We start from the raw sequence: 23690 nt of genomic DNA on the forward strand, positions 1-23690 counted from the left end.
AGACTTTGTCATTGAATATACCATTCTCTGATAGTTAAAGCAGAATAGAAAACTGCCCATACAGCTGCATTCAAAATGGATTGATTACCAACAAGACCTTGCATATGGTTTGTCATTGCAAACAGAAATGTTCCACCAACACAGTTGTTAAGTTTATAGATTAACTTTATGCTTTCCGATTTCAGTAACCAGCCCTACAAGGAATGAGCTATATAGCACACCTGTAGTCCCTAACTGGCCATTACCTTTCTGCTGAATCTATTTCAAATTTTAGATTAATCAAGAAGACTGTAGCTGCAGCGTCGTGGAGCCTCAAGCAATTAACGATGCTGGATTATTTGTTTTAAGATCTATGAGACCTTCAGCAGTGTATCATTACAGCCATACTAAGACAGCACTTGCTATTGAATATCATTGTGAGTGGAATAAACATACCACATTCTATGAATTACTAGATAAACTTTTATATGGGAGAGAATTTTTATGATCAGCGACATTTTCTATTCAATCCAGATAATGGTTTTTTCTCTGAGCTCTAAATGTATTTAATAATTTTCACTGAGATCTGGAACTCACTCGGAGGCTAAGCTAGGCCATAAATGCTGATAGCTGATTGACTCTTCTAGTTATGAGTGATTTCCAGCAGAGCAGTTATGTGTTCTAGTCAGGTACAGATACCATTACAGTTCAAATTGATGAATGCTCATAGATATTTGAAAGAGGCATTTCAATTTCTTCCAGAACTGACACTACATGGACATGCACAATGTATACTGATCAGCAGCCATGATATAAACTGCACAACTCATTTATATATAATTATAATTGCTGTTGCTGGGGTCTTCAGTCCTGAGACTGGTTTGATGCAGCTCTCCATGCTACTCTATCTTGTGCAAGCTTCTTCATCTCCCAGTAACTACTGCAACCTACATCCTTCTGAATCTGCTTAGTGTATTCATCTCTTTGTCTGTTATTAATCATTCAATCACGCATACAACACAATACTCTGTCAGGCAATTATCTCAAATAGACAACAGTTGACACAAAGTGTTCCGAATGGTGCCAATTTTTAACGAACAGTACTTGGGGGTTGGGACCAGCTTATTGTGCCCTCCAAATAGTGAGTCTATTAGGGGGCTCCATACATACTAATTTACGTGTGTTATGGATTAATAATAATATTGATGCACAGGCAGCCCAAGGTGCTGCCTCCCCCCCACAATATCAGTACTGGTTCTCCAGCATAAAAGAAGATCTGCTATTGACAGTTGTTCCTTTTCGAAGCCAGTCCATTAGCTTATGCCACAAGTGCCCTGAAGACAGAGATCACCTACTTGCCTGCAGATGGAGGAGTATGAAATTTCTTAGGCCAGAGACTCCCAGGATCTTTACGCTGTATGGACTGGACTTTCTTCTCAAGTGGAGACATCACAGTTTGCCACCAGTCAATAGTTTCTCCAAAAAAAAAAATCTTGACCTACATTCTTCATTTCCAATAGTTGACGATATCGTCATTAATAATTGAGTGAAGGGTTGGGCATCCACAGCATGTCTGCTATTCCATATAATCAAACATTATGTGCACACCAGCCATAACCAACTGAGACACAATCTCAACATTCATTGGAGACCACAATGTCAATGGATGACCAGTACTCTCATTCCTGCATGCAGATTCCCTTCCACTAGCCAACCCAATGATCCAGTTGCAAACACGTTCTTGCACAGGAGCTTCTTGAACAAACACCACAGTTAAACATTTATGAATAACAGTTGTTCCTACTCCTTCCTTTCACAAAAACCATGTAGTCCATCTTTGTCCAATCACTTCCCATCTTATCCATAGCTTTCTCTACTTAACAACAAAGAAGTGCTGTTCTTTCATTGTATACACTGTCCACAACTGCCATCTAGTCTCTTCTCATGTACTAGAATCAGCTCATCTCCTGTGAGAGGATGTGAACATAGTTCAGGTGATACTTGGAAAGCAATAGAATTGTAAATCATTTCCAAATGCCTCTCATACACGAAAAAAGTTATTTACATGCACAGAAATAAATTGAAATTAAAATAGATGAACCAGGACAGACTTTTTAATTGTATCTTGTTATTGATTATTCTTAATTCCATGCACGTTACATGTCTCAGGTCATGCCTGCAGATGAACTGTGAGGCAAAAGCTCCTGCTTCAAACTGATGCCTAAAAAACAACTGTTAACTGTCAAAACAATCAAAAAGTATGTGTTTAAACTACATATTGTATGAGTTTTCATATACAGCTAACTGCAGTTATCAAGTCAGTTGTATTCTTTTACTGTATTCAGGAGGGATGTCTATCTGTTAATGAAAACAAATCTGAATGATAGTAATAAAACACAAAGAAAATTGTTGTGACGCAATTATTCTTTATACATATAAAAGGATTCAGATGGTCACACACAACTGGAGGAGGTCCAAGACCTCTCACTGAAAGAGTGTGCTGAGTAATTAATGAAAAAGTGAATGAAACTTGTTTGTCCTCAAATCAAAAATGGAATATGATGTAAGTAGTGAAATTATTTATCTGATAATCTTAACTCAGTATGTTGAGCAAACAAGGAGAACTGTGTGATCAGATAATGTGAACAATGGCTACGACATATTCCCATACAATATTAAGCACAGACGCATCTGACTAGTGGAAGTAGGTTACTGTTCTTCTCTGCCACTGTGTGTCTCGTGGTGCTTACAGGCATTAGAATTTTCAGTGTAGGCATCACATGAATGTCTCACTCAGTATCAATTTGTGGTAAAGAAGTATATAACAATACAAGTCAGCTTCAGCACAAGTATGGCTACAACAATACAAGTAAGCTTCAGCATGGGCATCGGTACAACAATACAAGTCAGCTTCAGCATAGGCATGGCTACAACGATACAAGTCAGCTTCAGCACGGGCAAGGCCACAACAAAGTGGCCTACTTCCTGCCATTTTTAGTGCAGCTCTGCCCATAATAGTGGTCAGCATTTAAATTTATCTCCAGAGGGCAGAACAGAAGGTGGTTCAGAATCCTTTTGCTATTATGGTTCCAGGTCCATATTTTGAGGGCCACTATGCAGCTGAGAATGCAATTAATTTTAATTTGGCACAAAACTGATGTGGACACTACATACCATCACCACAAGAAGAAATTTTAGTTACACTATTTACTTTGTGCTAAAACAAGCAAATAGATAGATAGAGAGAGAGAGAGAGAGAGAGAGAGAGAGAGAGAGAAAAGTGCAGCCAGACAGATACGTCAGTCTTCATACTGTTACCATTACACTTAACTGAAATAAGGCTTTTGTGATAGAAAGAGACTTTACTGCTCTAATAAATCAATTACGTATTTTAGCCACAAAGTAAACAAATAAGTTAAAGGGAGTTTTGAATGAAGCAAAAGAACATAGTATGATAAGTATTACGAGTTCAATGAATAAACTATACAGTGGAACACTGATTTCACATTCTCTGACTTTATATTTATAATTGTACTATATTAATTCATAGCACCAGTGAAAAACCAATAAGATCAATGCTAAATATTCCCCAATTCTACATTCGATTTTACATTTCTTTCTAATAAGGTTTACCTCCATTATAATTTCCTACTCACTGTCTTAGTTGACTTCATTCCGTTTCCTTCCTATTGACACTGGATGTGACTGAACAAGTTATAAGTGGCTCAAAAGACAGATAGTTCGTACCACAGGTGGTGGTGGAATTAAGGGAATATTTTAAGCCATTGTGGAGAGGGAAGATGTGAGAGAGGAAATGCTGACATAATCCTCAATCAGTGTTGCAAACACGAATTACAACATTCAGCTGCACCGCACAATTGTGATACAACTGCAAAGTGTTCCAGATGGAGCCACCAAGTGACAAAGTGGCCCGGCCAACACCTTTTGTTTTGCCATTTTTAACTCAGTCCCATCTTTTGCATGTACTTCCAAAATGTTATATTCAGCAAAAATATCAATTGTAAACCTTTTAAATTCAAACACATAGTCTCAAAGAATATGCTTGGCCATAATCGAGGAGATGTTGCCCATTTTTGGCCAATGAACACTTATTGGATGGAGACTAGTTAACTCACCCAACAGCCAGTGCAGCCACCACACTACACTAATACACGTAACATGAGCTCGCCTATTATATGTTTGGAGAGGGAGAGTCAACCTCCAATGAAGGGAGTGCAGGCAGGGGTGAAAGCATTTTGTGAAGTGCTGAAAATATACTTCTTGTGCAGATGATGTGCCACGACAGAATGTCACACAGCTATAGAACAAAGGTCTTTCGAAAGCACATTTGAAAGACTTTGACATAATACAGTTGCAACAACAACACACACTATTTATGTACATATGTACTTTGCACCACACACAGTAGATCATAAAGATTGGTAGTAGTGATAGAGGGCATGAAGCAAACCTTTAGCACCTGAGCTTTCTTTCAAATTTACACTTTACACAGTATGCAGAAATTCACAGAGCGGACTTCTAATTAGCTTGTATGTCAACTGGGGAAGTAAATTCATTTTTTCACATATCTGTTTCTCTCATCAAGCCTAAAATAACGCTTTTAAGGGGGTGAGCTTAGGAAGTTCATCTTCTAACAAAAGAAATGGTGACAAAGTTTGTCATCAAGCAGATTTCCATATTTATGCTTATGTTTAACCATTTAGTTGCTGTGATGCTTTTGGTTTAATTCAACATGTTCAGTAATTTGTTTTTTTTTCTGCATGAGCAGAAAAGATAATCTCTCAAAAACGCATGTTTTGAATGTATGATATGTTGTTGCAGCAAGTTGGAAAATAGCTTGATTACCTTGTATCTAGACACCAATTTCAATTTTTTTATGAATTTTTACTTGCTGTTACACATCTGTGATATTTTAAGAACTGATGAAATTCATTACTACAAATTATTATATGAACATTGTATTGTATATTTAATTTCCTTAGGCAGATTTTATACAAAGTATTGGAGAGGATTGCAATTTTTGTTCATATATGCCAATTACATGTGTTTTTGCTCATATTTTGGGGGGTTTCAAAATTTTCCTCAATTCTGTATTTTCCTCAATCCTGTGTTTCTTAAGTCTGGACAGCACAAAAACAAAACATAGAAGTTTCACTGTAATATCAACTGAATAAACCTGACATAAGCAAATGACAGAAAAACTGTTAATGAGTAAGCACGGAAGGTACATGGACCTGCAGTGCAAAACATTAATTTGAGCAGACTTAAAAGAGAACAGTGTAAGGTAAGAGAAATAATGTCCATGTAGTGTGTGTCTTGAGGAATCGATATTACCAAGTGTCTAGCCTAGAACTGCTGACAGGTTATCTCTCTAATGGCTTCAAGGAGGAACAAAATATTTTTTTTCAGTACTTCATATAATTATTATCCAAATTTAAAATGCTGTCATAATATACTCAATAACAGGTATAAACTAATGTTAAATGCTTAATACAGAAAGTAAAGTATTACAGTTAGAAACTGTGTATATCGCTTGAGGCAGTGAAACTCACAGCCCATCAATCACCCAGACTATATTTACCCACTATTTGAAAGCAAGAGCATATAGTAACTTCCAACAAATTTGACATATAATTTCAAACTTTCACAAAACTTTTCCTCACTGTCACACCTGACAAAATGATGAATGCAAAAATGTTCATCGCTTACTAAATTTTTGATGTTCATGCATTAAAACTCAGTTTTAATGTTTTACTTCTTTACAATCAACTATACACAAAACAGTTTGCAGACATTATCCATGTATGAGGTCTGTTCCAAAAATTTTGGGCTTTTGTTCATAAAATTTTTCTACGTTTATCTTTTGCTTACTGTACATGGTATCTTTCAAAATACTCTCCTCCAAAACATTGATCCCACTTCCAGAAGCAGTCTTGGTATGCCTCTTGCTGGATCATGTGAAGTGCTGTCTGCAGTTTTCTTTTATCTTCTCTATTGATGCCAATGTTCATCCTTTCCATGGGGTTTTCTATGTTGGAAATTAAAAAATGTCCACAGAGGCCAGGTCTGGAGAGCACATGGCACAATGATTTGGTTTTTTTGTACAATAGTCACACACCAACATGGATGAGTGTATGTATGGGTGCATTATGAGATGCAAAAGCCATGAACTGTTTCTGCCACATTTCAGGCTGTTTCCTTCTCACATTTTCTCAGAAGCATCACAATATGTCCAGATAGTGCCATTGATTAACAGTTCGTGCCTGTGGACAAATTAATGATTAGCTAATCCTTCAAAGTAAAAGAAAACTATCAGCATGGCTTTGACATTTAACCTGACCTGCCGAGGTTTTTCTGGTCTTTGAGGACTTTCTGGTGTTGACTCATGAGCTGTAGGACAAACTTGGTGGCCATGATATGTATTCCAAGATGCCGTGTCAGGATTTCATGATATGATACAACTGAAATATTACATGCTTCTGCAATCTTCAATTTTCGCACACAATTTTGTTGACGTTCATGACATAAGCTTTGTCAGTAGCAACTGAAGGGTGTCCAGAATGAGGTCATCTTTAACTTCAATCTGACCATTTTTAAACTGTATGAATCATTCATAAAACAGAGTAAGGCTTAAGCACTCATCACTGTAGCCATCCTGCATAACTTGGTATGTCTCTATAAAGGTTTTCTTGAGTTTCACACAAAATTTAATGCAGGCGCATTGCTCTTATAACTCTGTTGCTGTTGTTGTCATTGTTGTGGTCTTCAGTCCTGAGACTGGTTTGATGCAGCTCTCCATGCGACCCTATCCTGTGCAAGCTTCTTCATCTCCCAGTACATACTGCATCCCACATCCTACCGAATCTGCTTAGTGTATTCATCTATTGGTCTCCCTCTACGATTTTTACACTCCGCGCTGCCCTCCAATGCTAAATTTGTGATCACCTCATACCTCAGAACATGTCCTACCAACCGGTCCCTTCTGCTTGTCAAGTTGTGCCACAAACTCCTCTTCTCCCCAATTCTATTCAATATTTCGTCATTAGTTATGTGATCTACCCATCTAATCTTCAGCATTCTTCTGTAGCACCACTTTTTCGAAAGCTTCTATTCTCTTCTTGTCTAAACTATTTATCGTCCATGTTTCACTTCCATACATGGCTACACTCCATACAAATACTTTCAGAAACGACTTCCTGACACATAAATCTATACTCAATGTTAACAAATTTCTCTTCTTCAGAAACCCTTTCATATCCATTGCCAGTCAACATTTTATATCTTCTCTACTTCGACCATCATCAGTTATTTTGCTCCCCAAATAGCAAAACTCCTTCACTACTTTAAGTGTCTCTTTTTCTAATCTAATTCCCTCAGCATCACCTGGCTTCATTCGACTTCATTCCATCATCCTCATCTAGCTTTTGTTGATGTTCATCTTATACCCTCCTTCAAGACACTGTCCATTCCGTTCAACTGCTCTTGCAAGTCCTTTGTTGTCTCTGATAGAATTCCAATGTCATCGGCGAACCTCAAAGTTTTTATTTCTTCTCCATGTACTTTAATACCTACTCTGAAATTTTGTTTTGTTTCCTTTACTGCTTGCTCAATATACAGATTGAATAACATCGGGGATAGGCTACAACCCTGTCTCACTCCCTTCCCAACCCCTGCCTGCCTTTCGTGCCCCTTGACTCTTATAACTGCCATCTGATTTAGGTACAAATTGAAAATAGCCTTTCGCTCCCTGTATTTTACCCCTGCCACCTTTAGAATTTGAAAGTGAGTATTCCAGTCAACATTGTCAAAAGCTTTCTCTAAGGCTACAAATGCTAGAAACGTAGGTTTGCTTTCCTTAATCTTTCTTCTAAGATAAGGCGTAAGGTCAGTATTGCCTCACGTGTTCCAATATTTCTATGGAGTCCAAACTGACCTTCCCCGAGGTCAGCGTCTACCAGTCTCTCCATTTGTTTGTAAAGAATTCGTGTCAGTATTTTGCAACTGTGACTTATTAAACTGATAGTTCGGTAATTTTCATATCTGTCAACACCTGCTTTCTTTGGGATTGGAATTATTATATTCTTCTTGAAGTCTGAGGGCATTTTGCCTGTCTCATATATCGTGCTCACCAGATGGTAGAGTTTTGTCAGGACTGGCTCTCCCAAGGCCGTCAGTAGTTCTAATGTAATGTTGTCTTCTCCTGGGGCCTTGTTTCGACTCAGGTCTTCCAGTGCTCTGTCAAACTCTTCATGCAGTATCGTACCTCCCATTTCATCTTCATCTACATCCTCTTCCATTTCCATAATATTGTCCTCAAGTACATCTCCCTTGTATAGACCCTCTATATACTCCTTCCACCTTTCTGCTTTCCCTTCTTTGCTTAGAACTGGGTTTCCATCTGAGCTCTTGATATTCATACAAGTGGTTCTCTTTTCTCCAAAGGTCTCTTTAATTTTCCTGTAGGCAGTATCTATCTCACCCCTACTGAGATAAGCCTCTACATCCTTACATTTGTCCTCTAGCCATACCTGCTTAGCCATTTTGCACTTCCTGTCGATCTCATTTTTGAGACGTTTGTATTCCTTTTTGTCTGCTTCATTTAGTGCATTTTTGTATTTTCTCCTTTCATCAATTAAGTTCAATATTTATTCTGTTACCCAAGGAGTTCTACTAGCCCTTGTCTTTTTACCTACTTGATCCTCTGCTGCCTTCACTACTTCATCCCTCAGAGCTACCCATTCTTCTTCTACTGTACTTCTTTCCCTCATTCCTGTCAATTGTTCACTTATGCTCTCTCTGAAACTCTGTACAACCTCTGGTTTAGTCAGTTTATCCAGGTCCCATCTCCTTAAATGTTTTTGCAGTTTCTCCAGTTTTAATCCACAGTTCATAACCAATAGATTGTGGTCAGAGTCCACATCTGCCCCTGGAAATGTCTTACAATTTAAAACCTGGTTCCTAAATCTCTGCCTTACCATTATATAATCTATCTGATACCTTCTAGTATCTCCAGGATTCTTTCATGTATACAACTTTCTTTCATGATTCTTGAACCAAGTGTTAGCTATGATTAAGTTATGCTCTGTGCAAAACTCTACCAGGTGGCTTCCCCTTTCATTTCTTAGCCCCAATCCATATTCACCTACTACTTCTAACTCTAACATCTGAAAATTCACAAACTGTGTATCAGAATGTTCTACTCAATACAGCACTGAACAATAACTAACAGACATACAACACTGAAACTTCTAGCAGTTACACATTAAACACAGGTATGTGCGTGGATGCCAGCCGCATTTAGCTTCAACACACCATTGGTGCAAAATTATAAATGTTCCGGAATTTTTTGAACAGACCTTGTGTATCATTGAATGTACCTGCAGTATTAGATCATTGTATACAACATAGTTCGGCTGATATTGCATCACAGACATTGAGAGGGGTGGGAAACCTGCCTTTCCTTAAAATGGAGTGCAAAAAACCCAGACTATTTCATCCAACATTTCATAACGAGAGCAATTAGCAACTTCCAAAAACTTTACACATAATTTCAAATCTTTTTTAAACATTTTCTTGCTTACAGGCTTAATGTCAAATATTTTACACATTAACTTGTTTATAATGTTATTGGACATCTGAAGCTGTTTTATACATGGGAGTTCAGGTCCTTAAAGACTCAGACATCTACTGGTAGTATAAGAAAAGAAAGAGCAGAAAATGAATTAATAGCAATCTAGTAAGATTAGTAACAAATAATTTTATATAGCTCCACTTATGAATCTCCTGGCATGATAACCATAATTTTTCATGATAATCACTTGACAGCATCTAATGATCCCAAGTTCAAATAGGAAAAGTCACAAGACTCCTTGTACTTAAAAAATTAAACAAATAATAAAAATAAAAATACAGTAAATAAATAAATAATAATAATATTAAGAATAATAAACAGAGACATGTGTGTTACCAAACAATACGTATCTTATATAACATTATTAAACATTTTACAAATACTATTTATTCCCTCCCTTTACATATATGAGATGGTGCTGTTCTTATATAAAAAATCAGCACACACTGCACTCTCTCTGTTTTCACCACAACTACATCACTCGACACAGGCAGAATTTTAAATTCCTGACTCACCATTTAAAACTCTATGCATAAACACCACAATATATGGGGTTAAAAATTTACAATAAAATAAAAAGCAGTAATATATTTAATATGGTGCATGGTGTCTTGAAAAAATTACTCTACTCTTCTGGTGGGAATGTGTTGTTATTTTATTGAAGAACATGTTGAAACATTTACACAGATAATTTGGATGACCATTCAGACATTTGTTGTTAACAGTGCGCAACTTTTCTATCACTCCCGTACCTGGTGACAAATTAGGACTGTAAGGAATGCAACTTTCTGTTTGAATTGTACGGATACTACTACAGTATGGCTTTCGACTGTTGTTCCCAGAGACATGAAGTACTATGGCTTCCTGAAACGAGGCACCATGCCAACAAGTCTCAGCCAATATGTGGCAGAGCTTTTTGCAGATTTACAAATAGGGCAATCACAACTGTGATTATGTTGAAAAATATTCAGTAACATATATAGTACCTGTCCCAAACACTTTTGGACATTCATAATATGTTCTGAAAAAATTCTAAATTCTGGAAGAATGTATGATCAAAGTGCACCTAAATGCTTTTTTACTCTTTTCTGCACAAGACTGATATTTTTTGATACTTACATTGCAATTTTACTCTTTTCTGCACAAGACTGATATTTTTTGATACTTACATAAGACACATTTGGAACTTATTTTACATGAACAACCCACAGTTTAAATTAAGTCTCATTTGCATCTAACAGAAAAAAACTAGATGATTGAAACATAAAAATAAACTTTCTTATAAAAAATGCAACAGTTTCTTTTTTTAAATATCTTTTTTTAAATATCTTTTTTTAAATATCCACATTCCTTCAGAACCCAGAATCTTAACTTAATCTTATCAAACGGAAAAGCCACTCAAGAAAATTATGAAACAGAATTGCTTACCAGAATTTTCCTCCAAGATTAGAAATATTTAGTACTGGTAACTGACAAATATACAGGTACACAGACTATCCTACATTTCAGAAGAATTAGTTCTTTCCTCGGGGAGATGACAGCCAGAGACTGTGAATGGTTAAAAAGGAGCAATAGGCTACTCAGACATCAGGATGAGAGAACTCATATTATTTTATCTGTAGTTGTGACTGTCATAGGTCACCTGATGATGGCCTCCAAAGATGAGAACTAATCAATGAATAAATACAAATTGTGGAAGAGCATCAAGAAACAACTTCAGTAAAATTTACTCACTATTATGGATGTTTATTACTGGCATTAATTTATGTATGTAAAGTTTTTCATATAATATTACAGAAGAAAGTTGCCACTCGCCATATAGTGGAGATGCTGAGATGCAGATAGGCACAACAAAAAGACTGTCAAAATTAAGCTTTCGACCAGCAAGGCCGGCGAAAACAGATGACTGACACACACACACACACACACACACACACACACACACACACACACACACACACACACAAATGGTGTTGGTGGGAAGGGTCAATATGGCACAGGCTAAGAAGCCATCATTGAAATGAAGGATGTCCTGTTGGGCAGCATATTCTGCAACACGATGGTCCACTTGTTTCTTGGCCACATATTGTCGATAGCCATTCAGGTGGACAGACAGCTTGTTTCCTGCCATGCCCATATAGAATGCAGCACAGTTGTTGTAGCTTAGCTTGTAAATCAAATGACTGGTTTCACAGGTAGCCCTGCCTTTGATGATGTTTGTCACTGAATTGGAGTAGGTGGTGGTGGGAGGATGTATGGGACATGTCTTGAATCTAGGTCTACCACAGGGATATGAGACATGAGGTAGGGGGTTGGGAGCAGGAGTTGTGTAGGGATGGATGAGTATATTGTGTAGGTTTGGTGGATGGTGGAATACCATTGTGGGAGGGGTGGGAAGGATCATGGGAAGGATCGTGGGCAGGACTATTACTCATTTCACGGCACAATCAGAGGTAGTCAAAATCCTGGCAGAGAATGTAATTCAGTTGCTCCAATCCTGGGTGGTACTGAGTTACGAGGGGAATGCTCCTCTGTGTCCAGACAGTGAGACCTTCAGAGGTAGAAGAAGACTGAATAGATAAGGCATTGGAGATTTGTTTTTGTACAAGGTTGGGAGGATAATTACAGTCTGTGAAGGCTTCAGTAAGACCCTTGGTATATTTCTAGAGGGACCGTTCATCACTGCAAATGTATGATTAATGGTGACTAGGCTGCATGGAAGGAACGTCTTGGTATGAAATGGGTGGCAGCCGTTGAAGTGGAGGTATTGCTCGTGGTTAATATGTCTCATATGGACAGAGGTACTGATGTAGCCATCTTTGAGGTGGAGGTCAACATATAGGAAGGTGGCATGTTGGACTGAGTGGGACGAGATGAAGGAAATAGGACAGAAGCTGTTGAGGTTCTGAAGGAATGTGGATAGGGTTTCCTCACCCTCAATCTAGATCACAAAAATATCATCAATGTATCTGGACCAGGTGAGGGATTTAGAATTCTGTGTGTTTCGGAAGGATTCCTCTAGATGGTACATGAAGAGTTTGGCATAGGATGGTCTTACTGAAGCCTAGACAGATTGTAATTATCCTCTGCCAGGATTTTGACTACCTCTCATCGTGCTGTGAAATGAGTAATGGTCCTGCCCACGATCCTTCCCACCCCTCCCACAATGGTATTCCGCCGTCCACCAAACCTTCACAATATACTCGTCCATCCCTACACAACTCCTGCTCCCAACCCCCTACCTCATGGCTCATATCTCTGTGGTAGACCTAGTCATGTGATATACAAGCTAAGCTGCAACAACTGTGATGCATTCTATAAGGGCATGACAGGAAACAAGCTGTCTGTCCACCTGAATGGCTATCGACAATATGTGGCCAAGAAACAAGTGGACCATCCTGTTGCAAAACATGCTGCCAAACACAACATCCTTCATTTCAATGACCTAGATGCAAGACCTGTCCCATACATCCACCCACCACTACCTACTCCAGTCCAGTGACAAACATCATCAAAGGCAGGGCTACCTGTGAAACCAGAGGTTAAGAAATTCTGGGAAGTTAATAGGGGATGATTTGGGGGCAATGGAGGTGGATCACAGTTGGATGGAAGAGTGAACTGAGTCAGGCAGGGTTCAACATTGGTCTTAGGTTTAATCAGATTGGCAGGGTTGGTGCCATATGGATTGTTCCCACCAACACCATTTGTGTGTGTGTGTGTCTGTGTGTGTGTGTGTGTGTGTGTGTCATCTGTTTTCGACGGCCTTCCTGGTAACATCAAATTCACTACTTTAAATCTTAACTTAATCTTATCATTTTTTATGAGAAAGTTTATTTTTCTGTTTCAATCATCCAGTTTTTTCCGTTACGTGCAAATGAGACTTAATTTAAACTGTGGGTTGTTCATGTAAAATAAGTTCAAAACATGTCTTATGTAAGTATCAAAAAATATCAATCTTTTGCAGAAAACAGTAAAAAAGCATTTAGGTGAACTTCGATCATACATTCTTTCAGAATTTAGAATTTTTTCAGAACATATTATGAATATCCAAAACTGTTTGCTACAGGAACTATATATGTAACTGAAAATGTTTCAACAAAATCACAGTTGTGGAGAAAAGAATTTTAATAAGTCCTGCATGATTGAATTGGAGGGGGGGGGGGAGGGAGGAGGGGGAGAGGGGGGGGGGGGGAATGTGAGTCTTTGGAAAGGACTAATACTTCTATGGGGCTAAGGCTTCTGGAGGAAAGGTTCATGACTGTATTTTGGTTCTGTTTAAGTTCTAGATTCTGTGTGATGCTGGGAGGGCATTTGGAGTGTGTAGTAGATGTAGTAGGACTGCAATACAGGGTTTGTCAGCTATGAGGGGACATGAGGGAGGTTTGGAGGTTGTTGTAGAGGTGGTGGACAGTGGTACTCCAAGGTAGGAGTCAGAAGTGAACAGGGTGGAGAGTTTTTTGAGATGGTGTTTTGAATGTTGCTCTAGTTGTTGGAGGGCACGAGCTTCAATGTGTGTAATGGGTTCAAGGAATTTGGTATTGCATAGCAGGAGAATTTTGTGGATGGAGAGAAGGTACTACATGGCATCAAACTAAGCCAAACTATTCATGGACCATCTAGAGGAATGCTTCCAAAAACACATAATTCTAATTCCCTCACCTGGTTCAAATTCACTGATGACATTTTTGTGATCTGGATCAAGGGGGAGGACACCCTATCCATATTCCTCCAGAACCTCAACAGCTTCTCTCCCATTTCTTTCACCTTGTCCCACTCAGTCCAATAAGCCACCTTCCTAGATGTTGACCTCCACCTCAAAGATAGCCACATCAGTACCTCTGTCAACATCAAACCTACTAACCCTCAGCAACACACATCTCCACTTCAACAGCTGCCACCCGTTCCATACCAAGAAGTTCCTTCCATGCAGCCTAGCCACCTGTGGTTAATGCATCTGCAGTGACAGCCTCTCTAAATATAACGAGGAGCTCACTGAAACCTTGTGTAAGAACAAATTTCCCATGCCCCACCTTTCCAGTCTTCCACCACCTCCCACAGTCTCACTGTCCAGCCACAGAGGAATGTTCCCCTTGTAACACAGTACCGCCAGAGACTGGAGCAACTGAATTACATTCTCCGCCAGGATTTCGACTACATCTCGTTGTGCCCTGAAATAAGGAATGTCCTGCCCACTATCCTTCCCATCCCTCCAACAGTGGTATTCTGCCGTCCAGTGAACCTACATAAAACACTTGTCCATCCCTAAACAGCCCCTGATCCCAATTCCTCAGCCCTGCAATAGACCTAGAGGCAAGACTGTCCCATACATCCTCCCACCACCACCAACTCCAGTCCAGTCACAAACATCACCTATCCCGTCAAAGACAGAGTTACCTGTGAAACCAGTCATATGATCTACAAGTCAAGCAACAACAACTGTGCTGCGTTCTATGTGGGCATGGCAACCAACGAGCTGTCTGACCACATGAATGGCCACTGACAAACTGTGGCCAAGAAACAAGTGGTCCTCTCTGTTGCACACTGCTTAACATGATATCCTTCATTTCAATAACTGCTTCACATGCTGTGGCATGCAGAACTTTCCCACCAACACCAGCTTTTCTGAACTGTGCAGGTGTGAACTTTCCCTGCAACATATCCTATGTTCCCACAACCCTCCTGGCCTCAATCTTCATAAGCCAGTGTCCTCACGTGTACAGCCCTTTCACTGTTCCTATTCCAGCACTACACAGCTCTCATCCAACCATCACACCCAGTCTTTTTGCTTCACTACTTTTCCACTATCCACTACCCCCTCCCCCTCCCCCCTCCTCTTCCCTGCGCTCCGTCTAACCTCCCGAATGCACATAGTTGTTCTACCATCTCTCCACCTTGCCTCTGTGCGCTCCCCTACAGCACTTCACTGCCCCCTACCCCTACTCACTTCCTGTTCCAGCCTCCTTCTCAACGCCACCCAGTCGTCACTCCCACCATGTACTGGTGCTGCTGCTCACAATGTGGCTTCAGTTGCCAGAAACTGCATTCATATGTGTGTAAGTTTTGTTTGTTTGTTTGTTTGTTTGTTTGTGTGTGTGTGTGTGTGTGTGTGTGTGTGTGTGTGTGTGTGTGTGTGTGTGTGTCACCTGTTTTTGACGAAGACCTTGCTGGCCAAAAACTTATTTGTGACAGTCTTTTTGTTGTGCCTACCTGCAATTCAGCATCTCCACTATTGTTGAGTGGCAACATTCCTTCCATAACATTACTACATTCCATCCTGGATTTTCCATTGTTTGATTAAGGTTTTTCTTACTATTTCAAAGCAATAAATTGAAACTTTGAAACACTTTTTTAGTGTAATACGGGCACACACAACATGTCCTGGAGGCATACCAGATGAGCAGGTAGTGAGTGCCACAGTCCAGAACAAACTGCAACTCATTCATAAATAGGAAATCACATTCGCTGAGCCTCGTGGTGCCTTTGTATCAGGGCAATGTGCCTGGGGCCTGCAGGTAGTCAGTAATAAAAGATCTGTTGGGAGAAGTAACACCCAGAGGACTCTGTGAGGGATCTAAAGGACAAGTTCTATGTTGGTTGGTCCTTTCATGGAGGCTGTCCCAGAAGTACCTGACCTAACAAAGAAAGCATACAAATCTTGGGAAAAACATTTTTATTTCTCCACAGTCTCCTTTTAGCTTGATACATTTTGCTGAGCAATGTTTTGTGACTTCAATACCCTATTTATAGTGAGAACCATCAAGCTTCCCAAAACATCCATCAACTGCAAATCCTTTACTACCAAGCCACTGCTTCAAGTTTTGAAACAGAAAACAATCAGACAGGGCTAAAGCTAGTAAACAGGGTCATGAGGATGCAATTTGAAATTTAGCTCATTGATTTAGGCCATGGCAGTAATGGATGTGTGAGTTGGTGCACTGTCATGATGAAATACAATCAGGAGCTTGTGGTGCTGTTATTAGTGTTACTGACTCACAATCATGGTGCCCTGGGTTTGATTCCCAGCCAGGTCAGGGATTTACTCTGCTCAGGACTGGGTGTGTGGGTGTTTTGTCCACATCAGCAATGAATAAGTTGCTGAAGTGGTGTCAAATAAAAAGACATGCACCAGGCAGCAGAATTCACCAGAAGGGGACTCCTGGCCAAATACGCCACACGCACATTTCACATGATGAAACAACACTTTCTTTTTCTCTAAATGTGGCTATTTTTGCTTGATTTCAACACTCAATTACTGCCATAGGTTTGCATAATAATTATCAATGATTGTTTTTCATTTCTGACAATAATAAATGAAAATTATATCACATGCATTCCAGACAACTGACACCATGGCCTCGCCTGCAGACTGAATGGTCTTTGCTTTCTTTGGAGCCAGTTATCCCCTTCCAGTATACTATCTTGACTATTCCTTCATCTCATACGTGAAATGATGGACCCATGTTTCATCCATGGTTTGAATCATACACAAAAACTCGGCTTTACTGCAGCGAAACATCGCCAAACACTTGACCAAAACAACCTCATGTTTCTGTTCTTGTTTCATTGTGAGTAAATGTACACTCATCGTGCACGTGGATTTCTCAGGTCCCAATTTTCAGTCAGTATGTTAAGTACAGCACTTTCTGAAGTGCCTACGATGTCTGCTAGCTTACACACTTTTAGTTGCCAATCATCCAGTACCATTTTGTGGAATTTCTTCACAATTTCTGGTATAGTCACCTCAATGGTTAACCATTGTGGTGTCCATCTTCACAGCTCATACAGCCCTGCTTAAACTCTGCCTTCTGATATTTTATTGTTGAAAACAAAGGAGGGGTCTCCCCCACAGTAGAATCTCACTCAGTTGGACCAAGACCTTTCAAATGAAAGTACTGTATAACATAACAGTGACCAGTTTTATGTAAGTTCACAAATTTTCTGATGGTGTTCAGTATAGATGGCTGCCAACCAAGTACAGTACTAAACAACATAGCATCACCAATTTTCAAATGTAAGTTTCGTATGGTTGGTACTTTCTAGCACTGTCACTGGTTTAAAACACCAACTGCTTGCTATTTGTCAGGTCAGATATTTCTGGGACAGCCTTCACAGGTTGCTGAGTTACAGCATGTGGTCAACTTTGCATTTTCTCCAAAGTCCTAAAATAATGCTATGGGCATCACTCAACTCCCTACAACAAAGCAAAGAATGAGTGCGACAATGATCTAGCCACGCATAACACCTTGTTCGTTGCAAATCAAATACTGTTGGTCAAATGCACGCAAAACATTCAGTCAGAACCATTACACTCAAGATCTCTATGCACAGTAACCATTGCAGACACATCCGGTAGGGCACTGTGGCATGACATGAATTTCTCTGTGTTTTTTCTGCATGGTATCACCACTTCACTATGTTTTTCTGAGTACCTCAATTATCAATTCACTTATGGGTAAGTGTAGCACAAAGAGTATTACTGGGGGGTACTCATGCCGAAAATGCTCATTTATTTCCTAAGAATTTACAGTCATGCATTATAATTAGTTCTTGTTTTTCATTCTCTTCTCTTTTCAGCATTAACATTATGGTTTTGTTGACATTTAGTTTCAGCTTGCACAGTCCTGAAGCTTCACAATAAATTATACTGAAGTAAAAGAAGCAATAAGCTGCTCTCTACATATAGTACCAGTCTTTATATGACTAACCTGTGATAGTAGAACTGCAAAGCCCAGTAGACACCCTCTTCTTGCCACTGCGATATGAACAAGCAACGCAAGACAGATACATCAAGAAAAGTTGCTGCACACAAGTCAGCAGGTCCATTCATAATACTCGCAGCAGCAGGACCAGGTTTAGGATAGCTTCTTCCACTTCCCAAGGACTCTCTGTCAGTGGATGAACTGGAAAAGAATTGTTATTTACAAACATAATGATCACGCCAAAACAGTTGTAGTATGTTAAGTTTACAGACCAATTTCTGCTTCCTGACCCACTTCCCAAATACATGACTACTTACTGTGACTTTTTATCAAGTTGAAAGTTTTATATATAAAATGAATTTTATTTCACATTCATTAATGGGAAGATATATATCAGTACATGTTGAATTTTTTGCCTGTATATACATTGTCTATAGCATAATTACTTTTACAGTCAGTGGCATTTTTGTCAGGTTTGTTGCTTGATCCTACAATCAACATGACTTAATATTTCATAGGTCCTGCTGGGTGTCCGATGCTGCTGCTGAGTGTTACTGGACCAGAGAGAATGCCCTACATATGTCACATAACTTACATGTTGCTTATATCAGAAGCTATCAGCACTGCCCCTGAAGCAATGTGAACATGCACTACCACCACTAGGAACTTCTTTTAACATCCAATACTTAAGTAAAACATTGATGTTACTGGACATGTAAATGACAACTGTCGTGGGAATTCTACATCGATATGAACTGTGAACTGTATGAACAAAGGCACTGAGAAATCCAAGTTACTCAATCATAAAATCTGTCAAGCCTCCACCCAGGAGATGTGGAGTGAGAACTCATTACCAGATATATTTGCACCTAACTGGGAAGGCAAAAACTTTCATTTGGGTGTAAAAACATAGAAAGGTTAAGGCTAGCATACTGAATACAGCAATGGCTGTTTCAACCTGCCACTGCAAATGAATGCAGAAGAAAAAGCCCCCATCAGTGTCCAATAAGGCGCATAGATGGAAAACAGCAACCCTCATCACCTGACTGACTTTTTATTAGAAACCAGAACAAAAACGAAGCATATGTGTTAAACAGAGTCAGGACCTTAATTAAGATAAATTATGCTTCAGAAATAACTAAAAGTTGTAGCAATAGTAAACAAAACAAAACCAGCTTTATCCCATTTCAAATAATGCACCATAATGTTCAATCTCTTATCAATAAATTATAAGAATTAGAAATAATACTGAGTTTTGACCCAAAGCACTGAGGTTTTAAAGCCCACAAATTGAAGAGATGAATTACTGTTCATGACAAAGAGTTTCAGTTTTATCCCTACCCACCAACAAAAAAAACCTCTATGAATTGTAAAATAGCATCAGAAAAATTTTTTATTAAAAAAAGAAAGTCCCTATACAGTAGTAAAGTAATAAATATGGGCTACAGTGATCATAATGCTCTATTATTAATACTGGAAGTATGCTCAAGAAAAAAGCCACCTATCAAAATGAGAGAACACAGGGATCTAAGTGATGGTAATATAACAGACCTTAACTACTCATTAAACTAGAAACAGAGGATGAAGTGCATAACTTTTATGGAATATGTGATTATTATTTACATATAACTTTTTACAATCAAGCAACATAAATAAAGTAAGCTGGATCAAAAGTTGGATTATAACTGGTACAAAAATCTCCTGTGCAAAGAAAAGAATCTTTAAACAAAGATTCCAAGACTTACCAAGTGGGAAAGGCACAATAAAAAAACACACACACAAAATTTCGAGCTTTCGCAACCAGCGGTTGCTTCGTCAGGAAAGAGGGAAGGAGAAGGAAAGATGAAAGGATGTGGGTTTTAAGGGAGGGGGTAAGGAGTCATTCCAATCCCGGGAGCGGAAAGACTTACCTTAGGGGGAAAAAAGGATAAGTATATACTCGCACACACACACACACACACACATATCCATCCATACATGTACAGACACAAGCATACATATTTAAAGGCAAAGAGTTTGGGCAGAGATGTCAGTCGAGGCGAAAGTGCAGAGGCAAAGATGATATTGAATGACAGGTGAGGTATGAGTGGCGGCAACTTGAAATTAGCGAAGATTGAGGCCTGGTGGATAACGAGAAGACAGGATATATTGAAGGGCAAGTTCCCATCTCTGGAGTTCGGATAGGTTGGTGTTGGTGGAAAGTATCCAGATAACTCGGACGGTGTAACACTGTGCCAAGATGTGCTGGCCATGCACCAAGGCATGTTTAGTCACAGGATACTTCCCGGGACTGGATCCGACTCTGAATGTGGCTCTCCAGCAGGGATACGACTTCCTCCTAAAATCCTGCCCTGAAATGAGATCCATCCTTCATGAAATCTTCCCCACTCCACCAAGAGTGTCTTTCCGCTGTCCACCTAACCATCGTAACCTCTTGGTTCATCCCTATGAAATCCCCAAACCACCTTCCCTACCCTCTGGCTCCTACCCTTGTAACCGCCCCCGGTGTAAAACCTGTCCTATACACCCTCCCACCACCACCTACTCCAGTCCTGTAACCCAGAAGGTGTACACGATCAAAGGCAGAGCCACGTGTAAAAGCACCCACATGATTTACCAACTGACCTGCCTACACTGTGACGCTTTCTATGTGGGAATGAGCAGCGACAAACTATACATTCACATGAATGGACACAGGCAGACAGTGTTTGTTGGTAATGAGGATCACCCTGTGGCTAAACATGCCTTGGTGCACGGCCAGCACAGCTTGGCACAGTGTTACACCTTCCGAGTTATCTGGATACTTTCCACCAACACCAACCTATCCGAACTCCAGAGATGGGAACTTGCCCTTCAATATATCCTGTCTTCTCGTTATCCACCAGGCCTCAATCTCCGCTAATTTCAAGTTGCCGCCACTCATACCTCACCTGTCATTCAACATCATCTTTGCCTCTGCACTTCCGCCTCGACTGACATCTCTGCCCAAACTCTTTGCCTTTAAATATGTCTGCTTGTGTCTGTATATGTATGGATGGATGGATGTGTGTGTGTGTGTGTGTGTGTGTGTGTGTGTGTGTGTGTGTGTGTGTGTGTGTGTGTGTTCGAGTATATACCTATCCTTTTTCCCCCTAAGGTAAGTCTTTCCGCTCATGAGATTGGAATGACTCCTTACCCTCTCCCTTAAAACCCACTCCTTTCATCTTTCCTTCTCCTTCCCTCTTTCCTGACGAAGCAACCGCCGGTTGTGAAAGCTCGAAATTTTGTGTGTGTGTTTTTTTATTGTGACTGTCTACCAGCGCTTTCCTGCTTGGTAAGTCTTGGAATCTTTGTTTTTAATATATTTTCCCATGTGGAAGTTTCTTTCTATTTTATATATCTATCATAGAGTTCAATATATTAAAAACAAAGATTCCAAGACTTACGAAGCGGGAAAGCGCCGGCAGACAGGCACATGAACAAAACACACAAACACACACACAGAATTACTAGCTTTCGCAACCGATGGTTGCTTCTTCAGGAAGGAGAGGGAAAGACGAAAGCAGTAACATCTACCACAAAGTTATTAAAGATGCAGAAAAAGGTTGATGATGAATACAGCTGAGAAAAAAAGGACATGGGTTACATGGATCATCATCAGGTCTGAAACACGTAGAAAGCCACAGCGGAATAATTATTACCTGAAATTGGAAAACAGACAAGCAGCTGATATCGTCTTGGTGGCTAATATTTTTAACAAGTGCTTAACCAAAATAGAAAATTAATCTTATCTGATAAGAGTTTCAGACTCTTAACATGCTCCACACTGAAAACTACAAAATCCCCAGAGGGTCTACTTTTCCTAAGACAGATGATGTATGAAGAGCTCGTATTGGCAGTGAGCCCATTAAGAGACATTCATGTGGTTTTGACGATAATGAAGATTGTGTTGTAAACCAAACAGGACAATGGATTGGGAACCTCTGCAGCATATTATTAATCACTCCTTTTCCACAAGTGTGTTTCCAAATCTTTTAAAGGTCAGAAAGATCACCCCCCCTTACACAAGAAGTATGACACAGAAAACGTTAAGAAATACAGGCCTGTAGCTCAGATTAGTGGCTTCTCAATGAGATCTGAGAAGTTCTCTTAAAACAGGCTGCTAGAATTTATAATGAAGATTTGACTCATCACTACAGCTTCAGACAATTTAGATCCACAACCACAACAGTTTATGAATGCCTGTATTTTAGACTAAAACCTATAGATAAAAATAAAATGGCAACTGGAATACGTTTGGACCCATCCTAAGTGTTTTACATTATAAATCATACTATTCTACAAAATAAGTTGCAGAGAAAGGGAATTATATGAGTGTATAAGATCATATCTTAAATAATCGGCATTAGAGAGTTGTTATTAAAAAAGATAAAATCATTGGAAACATTTTAAGAACAACAACATTCTCATTACAGAAATCATAATTAAATATGGTGTGCTGCAAGATTCGACATAATGTCTAATTTCTTTATCCTGTTCAAAACTGATCTGAGTGACACAGTTTATGCCAAAGGGAAAACACTACTTACAGATGACACCAGCATTTTGACTACAAGATCAGACCAAAAACACCTTCAATCATTAGCATGCACATCACTGACGGAACTAGCACACTGGTTTGAAAAGATAAACTTATAATAAATGCTAGAAAGTAGTGGCTATGAACTTTCATATGTCCCACCAAAAGCAATAAAACGACCACACTAAAAACTATCTAACCAAAGTTGATGATGTGAAATTCACAGCAATATATCTGAAGAGTGATCCAAAATGGAAAACAGATATTCAAGTTCTTACAGTTAATTTTCACCTGTTGTACATTATGGATACCAAAGACAAGCTGTAACAGGGAAACAGTATTACTGGCGTATCACACACATTTCCAATTGGCAATCAGATGTGGAATAATATTCTAGGAGAATGCATCCTATCTTTGAATCAAATTCAAAACACAAAGAATGATTTATCAGAACCATATGCAACATAATGAGATCCTGTTTTCCATATACTATAGATACTGAACCTCTCATGCCTGTATATATATGAAACAAAAGTCTTTGCAAGAGAATACTTAAGAACCTCCAATGCAAATCAGCAAAACAGCTCTGTGCACAATCATGGAACAAGAAACTACAGTAACATTCATGTCTCCCATATCACAACACTGATCCATCAGAAAAGTGTCCTTCATAGTGGAATACAATTATATAATCACCGTCCTAATAAAATTATGCTCATAAAGAAAAAGCTAAAGTCATTTCTGATGGATCACTTTTTCTACGCTGTAAAGGAATTCCTCAGCAAATGAAATAGAATTTTAT

At 39.2% G+C, this 23690-nt stretch overlaps 1 protein-coding gene across 4 annotated transcripts in view; it reads right to left on the reverse strand.

The window, feature by feature from the left end:
- The window catches only part of LOC126278568 (protein unc-80 homolog), a 953735-nt gene that overhangs the window by 629506 nt on the left and 300539 nt on the right, over positions 1-23690 (reverse strand). For all 4 annotated transcript variants that reach the window (XM_049978772.1, XM_049978771.1, XM_049978773.1 and 1 more), the window contains exon 13: positions 18337-18531. In XM_049978772.1, coding sequence (XP_049834729.1) covers positions 18337-18531 — 195 coding nt within the window. The remainder of the gene's footprint in view (positions 1-18336; positions 18532-23690) is intronic.

This window comes from Schistocerca gregaria, chromosome 6 (genome assembly GCF_023897955.1).
Source record: "Schistocerca gregaria isolate iqSchGreg1 chromosome 6, iqSchGreg1.2, whole genome shotgun sequence".
NCBI classification, from domain to species: Eukaryota; Metazoa; Arthropoda; class Insecta; order Orthoptera; family Acrididae; genus Schistocerca; species Schistocerca gregaria.